Below are 10,971 nucleotides of genomic sequence, written 5' to 3'. Positions count from 1 at the left end.
GAAATGTGGGATTGCAAATCCCTTTTGGCCTCAAGGCCTTCCTCATTCCTCACCTTAAAATAGCTTTCAAAGATTTCATTTGTTTAAAACTTCAATAAGTTTCTAGTTAGTTTTGTGCTCTGAATGATTTTTTATCTTTTCACTCTCTACTGAACCAGGTCATGAATACAAATGAGGAAATGTTACAAATAAATAAATAAATAAAAAATACAAGTAAGGAAAAAGTTAATGAACATATGTTCTCCAATTCTGTAGAACAAAAAATAAAAAAAGGGGAGTAGGAAACCCATTCGGCCCGAGTTCACATAAACCAAGTAGATGCTCACATGAGGAGTTACAACACTAAAGTCAATTTAGGGCCATGTAATGCCTCAATTTATTATAGAGGACATTTAAGATATTTTGTCTTTTATTTTTTTTATATTAAAAAAAGTTAGTTATATGGGGTAGTGTGGTAAATACACAAAGACATTGGGTGGAAAATGGTCGGAGGTGAAATGCAAAGGGGCAAGTTGCTCACTTTTGAAACTACAGGGACTAACTTGCTCACTATTAGTAGATATGATAGCCTTGATTTATGGAATGACGTATCGTATTAGTAGAGTTTTGATCAAGCTATAGAATATGTTGTGATTTGATTTAGATTTGATTTAATTTTCTTTCTTTTAATATGAGCATATACTTTTTTTATGTATAAATATTAGAGCTGTGAATGAGTGAATATCTCATTCAAGCCTTTATACAATTTTCTCCTTCTTCTTCTTTCTATATTTCTTCTTGATATCAGAGCTATGGTGGTTCGACTGCAATGAAGGTATTGTGAGTTTGGCACCAACCCATTCGGGAATGGTCTAATGCCCAGGGTGGTCTGACCTCAATGAGGGCAATGTGAGTTTGACACCACACATTCAGAAATGGTCTAAGGAGACATAGTTATTTCTTTTTTATGGTCTGAGGAGACATAGTTGTTTCTTTTTTATGGTTTAAGGAGACATTGTTTATTCTTTCATTTGCATTGTTTAAACACATGTATAAAGGGGGATGGTCTGAGGAGACATTGTTGATTCTTCCATCTATATGTTTTAAACATATGAAGGGAAATGGTCTGAGGAGACATTGTTGGTTGTTTACGGTATGAGGAGATATGATTTGTTGTTTATGGTCTAAGGAGACATTGTTAATTATTTATGGTCAGAGGAGACATTTTTTATTTATTGATTGGCACTTCATTTGAGAGAAAATCATTGCTAGTCAGATTTGCCCCATGCAACTTGTAGATTCTGAAGAAGGGTGCTTGCAAAACTGTATTTGAAGATGCATTATCTCAGTTTTATACCACATAGGGGTATTGTGCTCACTTGGTGAAACCTCAGGGGAGTTTTTTTGCACTTTTGCCTATATAGTTTCATAAGATAATTCTTTAAAAAATGCATGAGAAACCATGAATATATTCATATAATTTTTAAAAAAAAACAATTAATAAAAATGAGCTTAGCTAGAAAGACTTCAGAAGTTTGTGAATTTAAACGAGCTAATACAAGTTTTTATGACCCAACCTACACATTGTTTGACATCGATTCATTTATTGAACGAGTTTAAAAATTCAACTTTAGCTTAACTTGTTTGCTTACTAATGAATTCGAACCACACTTGTGGAGTCCAAACTATTATAATCATCTAAATTCATTTGGAATTAATTCTAATAAATTAGAATTTAAATCGTTTAGATCGCAACCAGTTACAAGTTGCTCAATGATACTTGGGGTTTTTAGAATTGTACAATTGAGATTTTGTCCTTAAATGGCTTCCATCATTCAGTAGTGTGTCGAAGTATATATAACCAAATATGGTGGCGGGCAACAAACACCTCTATAGTATGCATATATATATATATATATATATATATATATATATATATATATATATATATATATAACTCCCTATGGGTTCTTAAAAGTTCCTAACCTTTACTTTTGGTGAAAATAAGAGTCTATTACAGTGGAGCGATTAAAAGACTAAAGTCCCTTTAGAAAAAGGTGAAAAACTAAATAAATATCAAATAACTAAAAAGTCTAACCCTAATTATAAAGGATATGGGTGTTATTTTCCCCAAAATATAAACATTAAGGGGTATTTTTCTTACACTGCCTTTGAAATCAATAAGGTTTTGGAGTTGCGAGAGGCCATGGAAAAAGAGAGAATTTGGGAGTAGAGAAGGAAAGAGAGAGGTCAACGAAAGAGGGAGATGGATTTGCAAAAAGTGAGGGAAATATGATTTTTATATGTAATGGTATAAAGGGCATTTTGGAGAAAGGAAAATGATGTTTTAGGAATGTTATAACTTAAAATAGTCATGTGTCACACACATGATTTCTTAAAGGTCATTTTCCGACTGAATATAGACATTAAGCCCTTCTTTGCCACATTTTTCAAACTTAATGGACTTGTATGTGAGTTGTGCAACTGAATAGGTTATGGAAAGTCAAGGCTTAAAAACTTTTTTAGAGAGAGATTAATCACGTGTTTCTTTATCCAATTTTTACTCTACTAAAATTACCGGTTAATTAACAAACACACATAAAATAATGAGAAAGTAAAATTAGAGTGACACCGGATTTTAGCAAGGAAATTAATTGGAAAATCTCGAGAATTTTTATGTTGTCCCGAGTATAAAATGATCCACTATATATGAAGCAAAGTACACCAAATTTTGACTCGAGATCACACCCCTTCACTCTACTAAGACTCAATTTGTTGAACACCCTTTGCTTTGCGACTTCCCGTCCAACAGCTCTAAACTTCAGACTTACGCCTTGAACCTTATAGAAGGATTGCTAGTAGATCAACAACACTCCGCGAATGCCTAGATCTTTTCAAAGTGTGATCGAAAATTCTACTTCTTTGAATCTAAATTTGTTGTAGAAGACATAAAATTTGCTTTCTCTGATCATTGTAGATGCAATCTTCAATAGACTTGAACACGATTAAGATTTGAACAACATTCTAATTCACTCATGTGTATATTGTGTGTATGTTCTTAAAAATATTATCACTAGAAAAAGGCTCTCAATGAAAATAAAAAATTTTAATGCAAAAAGCCACAATACCCTAAGTGAGAAAAGTATGTCTTTACAGACTTTAGAAGCCATAATTGTACTTGGAAAACAAGTCAAATTCGTGCATAAGCTTTTAGGAGAAATTCTATACAAAATAGGAAGTTAAAACAGAGTAGGAAACAAAGTTATCATATTTTGCTGAAAGATTTGAACCGGTTCAGTTGCCCTTCAACCTGTTCAAGTTAGACAGTGTATTTTTTAAAAAAACAAAGCATTAACACTTGAGCCAGTTCAGCTGCTCTTGAACCAGTTTAAGTTTGCCAGACCTGAACTGAAGGCTTTTACACTTAGAAAAATTCGTCAACGCTTATATTTTGAAAACATGCAAGTGTTCTTACCTTCTAACTAAGCTGCTTAAAGTATTGTTGTTTCCCTTTTCGAAGTCATCAATCTATTGATCATGAACAACTCATCAATTCCACTTCCGATCTCGAACTTGAAACTTGAACTTAAAATTAGAACTCGATCGGACTTGTTTTGACAACCAAATTCGTTAATTACAAATTTTATATCTCACAATCTCCCCCCTCAGCAATTTCTTGACAAAACCCTAAAAACAAATTGGTAACCTACCTAAGAAGAAAATGAAGATTACAATTTGTTAAAAAAATAAAATGGAGATCTTCTATTCTTCAAAATTTCGTTCAACTTGTTTTGATCATCACTTGAAGTGTCAACATGTTTTTTGCACATGAGCCAAGCAAAAATACCAGTGAAAGCTTAACCCAGACCAAGAAAAAAACTTTAGTGATTAAACTCCCTGAGCCCCTAAATATCAACTCCTCCCCCTGAATGTCACATTATTATGTCTCCCCCTGTTTGGAACAAATTGACAAAGGTAGAAGACAAAGCACATAAAAAACATAGGAAGCAGAGTACAAAAGAAAAGATCAAGGCATAGATGTCAAAAATAAGTTCAAGCACATAAAAAGAAATATCATCTAAATCATGATGCATATGACTATGTATGAACATGTAAGCACACATCATGAATCAAAGTATCCAAAATTGAAAACTACAAAACAAAAATTGTAGTCAGTCTTGAAATCTCAATCATCAAGATCATCACCAGCAAAAGGAACCGTAGATGTCACCACATCATCACCATCATCACCCTTAGAACTATCACCATTAAAGTCATTCTCAACATCCTCATCATCATGAGCAGCTCTCTTAAAATCTTTGGAGATGCGGGTCTATAAACATCCTCAGTAGAAATACCCGACTACTGTTCTCTAAGTCTCTCAACCTAAACTCTTAATTCTCTAACTTCATTCGCTAAAGACTGAAATATATCCATAGCAATCCGATCACTTTGAAGTAGAGAAGCAAACAAAAGACTAGCGTAATCTTTTGTGACTTTTCATTTGGTCATGAAGAGCTTGTCAGAATCTAGGATATGATATGAAGTTGCAACTGAACCTCCTTGTGCCTTCCTAGAATTTTCCCGAGCAGTATTGGACTTGTTCAAGGCACGACTCCATCATTATCTTCTGATAATAAGCTCGTGGAGGAATCATGATGTTGTTCTTATTATAAAATTCCATTATGATCATCAGAAATGAAGAAGCATTCTTACGAAAGTTCTTCTTGTAATAAAGAATCATGATCCGCACAATTGATTAACTAAGCTCAATTAGAGTTCCTGTAGCCAGAAAGTATAGAATCTGAACTCATTCCAAGGTGATCTCATCATTCTTCCCAAAAGATCCAAGATTGGCCTTGGCAAACAAATTGATGGAATAAAGTGAGGTTCTTTTGGAGATCCCGTGACACATATAACATAATAAATTTATGAAATACTTGGCTCCGATATTTCAACTGGAATAATTATTCCATCATCTTCATGAACAAGTTCCAATCCCAGAATGTCATCAATAACCTCATCATTGACATGATAATCAATTCCAAAAAGAGCTACAACAAACTTGTTATCTTGAATATTGGCCTCTTTGATGTTGGCATAAAAATAATGAATCATATTGGGAGAAAAATTGACGTCAATCCTTGTGAAGAAGAGCCATGTATTTGTTTGTCTTGATATACTCTACAAGCTTTTTGCCAGGACTATTTCGAAACTTGTCAAGAAGCACATTTCTCTCGATTTTGATCGGCTCATCCTTGTAGATACTATTAAAAGTTTTCCAAGCATCTTCATTGAAGAAGTGATCCAGAGTAAACACAATTTTCCCTATCGCAGAAACAGATGAATACCCGGCCGGTATCTCTTGTGGAGGATCATTAGAAGTCATGGAAGGAGTAGAAGCAATGGGTGGAACTCTTGAACCCATTTTAGGTTCCCGGAGTAAAATTCTAGTTCTATAGCACGTTTTGGAGGCCTTCAGGTAGCAATCTCTTTGCCCTTTGCCTTTGTGGATGCCTTAGGAGCCATTTTGATTCACAAAAAATTTTGATTTGAAGCTTCCAAGTTCGTTAAGTAATTTTGTCGAACGCTTGACGTGCGACCCAAAAGTGTTTTTACAAAAAGAGAGATTCAATCCTTTAAATCCCCAAAAATTTGTCAACAAGCAATAGACAGTCCCAAAACCTCAACAAGCAACCCCAAAAGCCTTCAAATTCTTGACCACACTGAACTTTCAACACACAACTAACCAAAACCTCAAAAAAGATCAATCCTAATGTGATACTCCCGAAATTCCAAGTGTAGGTTGCTCATGTCCACACCCGAAGACCCGGAAATATCAAAATAATTGAGTAATAAACGAACACATAATACAAGAGGGAAACAAAAATAAAATAAATAATAATGCTGAAAGAAAACTAAATTAATAATTAAAATAATCTCTGATACAAAATTCAGGAAGTTAAAACAGAGTAGGAAACAAAGTTACCATATTCTGTTGAAAGACTTGAACCGGTTCAAGTTGGCTAGTGTATGTTTTTTTGAATAAAGCTTTAACATTTGAATCAGTTCAGCTGCTCTTTAATCGGTTTAAGTTGGCCAGACCTGAACTAAAAGCTTTTACACTTAGAAAATTTGGACAACGCTTATTTTTTTTAAAACAAGCAAGTGTACTTACCTTTTAACTAAGTTTCCTAAAGTGTTGTTCTTACCCTTTTCGAAATCATCAATCTATTGATCACCAACAACTTTTCCATTCCATTTCCGACCTTGAATTTAAAATTTGGACTTAAAATTACAACTCCAACATCCTTGTTTTGATAATAAAATTCGTCAATTACAAATTTTATATCTCACATTATATACCCAAAATAAAAGACTGGATGTTGGCCGAAAATGTAAATATTAGGAATGTTTTTCTCACTTCGCTTTAATCCCAAATATAAGTAGGACCATGTACGTGATCTCCAGGCTAATATATTCTGTAAAAATAAATAAGTATATAAATAAATTGTACAACAATCATCAGGTTTGATTCCTTCGAGTTATACGTATTATATTCTCTCAAACCCACCCGTGCGGCTGCTTCCTAATTCCTTCCGAAAGCTAGAAAAAAAAAATGTCACTTTTTGGTGAAACAAGAAAACTAGATGAATTACTTCGCAAAAAGAAAAAGAAAAAGAAAAAGAAAATAAAAATAAAAACTACCACCACCTACGAGATCGAATTGGCAATTGATAGCATCCAACAAAAATAAAAGTCAGCATTTATATTGTAACTAGTCACACATATTAGCATATTTTCCTGGACATAGAAACAAAGAAATGAAATTTACACGCACAAAAAAAGATCATAACTGACAATCCTCCATATTAAAAAAAAAAAAAAAAAAATGCTAATTACCATAAAAAAAAATAATAATAATAATAAATAACAAAAAAAATAGTTCCTCTTCCGTCTCATCACCTCTCTAGCCTTCCTTTCTTGAGGGAAAACAGAGGAGGCAGAGCAGTCTTCTTCCCCTGTGTGCAAATGGGCACATTAACCACAGGCCTTATTCTTACAGTGACTGATCTTGCCCTATCCAACCCTTTCTTTATCCTCTTGACATGCTTCTCTCTCTTTCCTAATGCTTCCTTCCCTTCATCAATGGGAGCCAAATCGCCTATTGAGCTCGAAGAACGCGATGAGGAGGAAGAGGAAGATGTCGATAAAGAAGCAGCGCGTTGTTTCTTCAACCTCAGCAACTCTTTCCATAGAACAGTGCAATTAGGAGGCCTAGGAGATGGATCATCATCCATAAACCAACTCACCTTACTCTCCTCCTTTTTCACCTCCTTCTCTTCCTCTCCTTCCATTTTAAGACTCATCTTGTTTGGTGTCTCTGAATTCTGTGTTTGGCAAAAAGGAAGCAACTTCCCTTGGGAAAATAGCTCATCAGCAGTACTTATCGCGGTTTGGCTCGTAAAATCACCAGAGAGAAACTCAAATTCGTTGTTGCGCGTTTTCTCTGGCGCCTTTCTGTGCTCTTTCTGAGTCTGAGAGTTCAAGTCTATGGAGATGAAATCTTCTTCATCGAAAAAATCGGTTGAAAAAGAGATCCGGGGGCTTGAATTTGGTTCAATGGGTGTGGAGGTTGCCTGAATGTTTTCTAGAGAAACCATTCTGGTTGCGTTGTGTTTGGTTGCAGGGCCTAACAAGAGTGATGGGTTCATGCTTATAAAGGAAAGGAGATGCTTTACTGTCTCCCTGTATATTGAGTCTCTAGTTAATGTCTTATCTATGAGATTATTTAAATCAGGGGTCGTAAGATAGTGGTATTTTTTTTGCCCTTTAAAATGCGAATTTAGGGTAAAAAAATTTAAAAATAAAATTACAAATAAAATAACGAGGTGGTGAAACAGAAACAAGTGAGCTAAAGTTGTGTGAAGAATATTAGAACACATTTGTTAACATGGAAACTAAAAGACAAAATTTGTATTATGGTTTTAGATGCAATTTTGAAATATTAATGCCGTTGTGGATTCTTGAACTTTAGTTGCTTTGTGCTCAAAACTAACATGTACATGTGTGACAAGATAGTGACAGTTTTCACGTTGCTATGATATAGATATATATATATGGATTGAATGATTGGTAGTCTACCTCAAGCAACTATGGTCATTATTTTTTTCTATACTTGGGGTATATATATATATGGATTTGGGAGTTTCTTATCATATATATATATATATATGATAAGAAACTCCCAAACCCGAATGATTCTTATGAAGATTTGAACCTTTTACGGTCTTTGTTAATTATTTCGGATGGAAAGTTAAGGGAGTTATTTGCATGTACTAGATAATCGAAAGAATTTTTTTTGATATTTTCCTTCTTGCCCAAAATATATATATATAAAGAGAGAGAGAGAAACAGTACTGTTTTAAAAAAGAGTTATCATCTTTGGCTTAGTTAGCAATGGATTATTGAGTTTGGTTTAGTTAAAGAGACATTAGCTTTTCAAGTTTGACTCTCTTGATCATTATAACATGGAAGGAGTCCCAAAGCATGTGTGGCCACGTGAGACTAACTTGTAGCCATGTGACCAACCATTTCCCAACTGGATCAAAGATACATATAGATAGATACCACAAAGTGACCGAAGTATCCTTTTTGTTTGATGGTTTACTGGTACATGGTGGTGTTTCTCACACCTGGATATGGATTCTTTTGTCACTTGATCGAAAAGGTTCTCTACATGTGGTAGATATCATTTCCAGTTCCTAAAAAGCTTTCATAGAGATTTGGGTAGCTCTAATCCAATCTAGACAGCTAGTAGTAATTTGTATAGGGTAGGTAAATCTTTTTTCAGAATTTTATGTGGGCTGTGACTTGATTGTGTATGATCAATTATCTCTACTGTTCCTTTAGATTTGTCTACTGTTGCTTTATAATCAATCACACTATTAATTTTAATATGTTTGTCTGGTTGTTGATAAACTTGTCTATTGTTAATTTCCTTGAGAGTAGTTACTTTTCCTTTAGATTTGTCTGAAGTTTTTGAAAGTTGTCAATTGTGCATTTATATACAATTGATGGACTACTAGTTATTAAATTTAGGTTTGTTTTGAACTAAAATATTTTTTTTTTTATTTTTTTTTTCAAATAAATTATTATTCTTTTTTTTTTTTATAGTGTTTGGCATAGGTCGAATCTATCGGATGAGATGTATAAAATAATTTGTAGAAAGTTGATAGGTAAGTTATTTTTATTAAGTTTTAATATTTTTTTTCTTCATAAATATTCAACGACTACCAAACACAAAAAAAAATAAAAATATATTTTTAAAAAAATATTTTACATCCAAACAGACAATGAGCATCTTACATTTTTGTATGCAATAACTGATGCACAAACGGAGTAATGATACAAATTTTTATTCAAATGTCAAAAAAAAAAAAAAAAAGAAGAAGAAGAAGAAGAAGGAGTAGGTGTAGGTGTAGCAATGGGATCTAGATCCCCTCATGTGATGGAAGACCTATCTTATGCCTTGAAACGTTGATGTTTGGAGCCAGAGTTGGCAGTCACTTAAAATTAATTAAGGCGGTATTTGTCAATTCCTTTAAATAGCCTATTTTGTTTTTTGGAATATTAATCAACCCTCAAAAAAAAAAAATCAACCTGATGAAAACTAATTGAAAAAAATTAAAAGATTTTCAACATAGAAGAATAATGTGTGATTTTATATATATGTTTTGATTAACAAGTGTATTTGCGTGAATATATTGGTTCTTATTCAAATTAGATTTATACATATGGGTTTAGACACACATCCTTACCAAGCTATATGCGTCTATAAATATGCTGGTCGGTGGAGAAGGGGGTGGTGGTAGAAGGTTGAGAGGGGAGGGGTGATGGCCATCACTAGAGGGTGGAGGTGTAAGAGGTGAAGTTGGCCATGGTTAAAGTGTGGGGGTGTAAGAGATGGAGAAAATAAGTGATAGGGATATAGAAGGAGATAGATAAGAAAGAGAATAAATATATTAATGGCAAGTTTTTAAATTTTTGGAATGTTATAATAAGGGTGAGTTATTGTGCCTCAAAACACTGTAGAACAAGACCACGCGACGTCCTCAATAGGAGGGATCCAAGTCCGTAGCAATAAACCAACACATGAGATAATAAATAGTGGAAATTAATTAAAAGGAAAGGAGACAGACTAATTGTGGAGCGAAATTTCTCCACCAATCTCAGAACACCACATGTCCATGAAAAAGAAAGACCCATCATTGGCATGACCAGCCCAATATCCAACCAAAAGCAATCAAGAGCCTATCTAAAAAGACATCAAACTTTAAGTCGGCCCAAACGAAGAAAGTAAAGCCCAGCTAACCCAAACCAAATTCAAACGCACTGGAAGTAACACCCATTATAAAAGGAAATCGCAAAGAATCAGGAGGGATGAATACCCAAGTATAAAATAACCAGTAATGCCCCCATAAAAATCTCTTTGTAAATATATAAATAAGAGGTCAAGGACCAAATAAAAGACATCCATTTTTTCTGCTTATAGTCTTTTGCAAATTATGTCTCTCTTCCTTTACAGTTCTTCAATTATCATCTTTTGATTAATCCTGTTTTTAGTGTTTAGGTGTCTAATTCCTCAAATTGGATCCAAGATCTAGTTTGGGAAATTTTGCACCTATATTTTGGCGCCATTTGTGGGAAGCTCTACAAAAAAGCCTCTCACTATCACTTTATATACAACATCGCTCCGGAATGACGATAGGGTCAGATGCTGTTCAGCTACAACAATTGGAAGTCATACAGAAAATGCGTCAGGAGATGCAGACATAATTTGACATCTTGTGCTAAGCCATTAAGGCCACCACTGAACAGATCAACGTCTTAAGACAAGCCAATGGGGCTAGCACAGCACAGATCAATGCCTTGTGTCAAGAGAACGAGTAACTTTGGGTTACCGCCTTACAGGCCAATCCACTCCCACTA

At 34.1% G+C, this 10,971-nt stretch overlaps 1 protein-coding gene across 1 annotated transcript; it reads right to left on the bottom strand.

Moving 5' to 3' along the window:
• Positions 1-6,391: 6,391 nt before the first annotated feature.
• Positions 6,392-7,685, bottom strand: LOC132295313 (uncharacterized). The gene has a single exon (XM_059793560.1). It carries the CDS (start codon positions 7,641-7,643, stop codon positions 6,942-6,944), a length of 702 nt encoding a protein of 233 aa, XP_059649543.1. The 5' UTR covers positions 7,644-7,685; the 3' UTR covers positions 6,392-6,941.
• Between the last annotated feature and the right edge of the window lie 3,286 nt (positions 7,686-10,971).

Source organism: Cornus florida, unplaced genomic scaffold, assembly GCF_030987335.1.
Source record: "Cornus florida cultivar Cherokee Brave unplaced genomic scaffold, ASM3098733v1 CherokeeBrave_3.0.0_Hap2_Chr01, whole genome shotgun sequence".
In the NCBI taxonomy this organism is placed as follows: domain Eukaryota; kingdom Viridiplantae; phylum Streptophyta; class Magnoliopsida; order Cornales; family Cornaceae; genus Cornus; species Cornus florida.
Note: the sequence above shows the minus strand (reverse complement) of the source record. Positions and strands in the feature narration are given on the sequence as shown.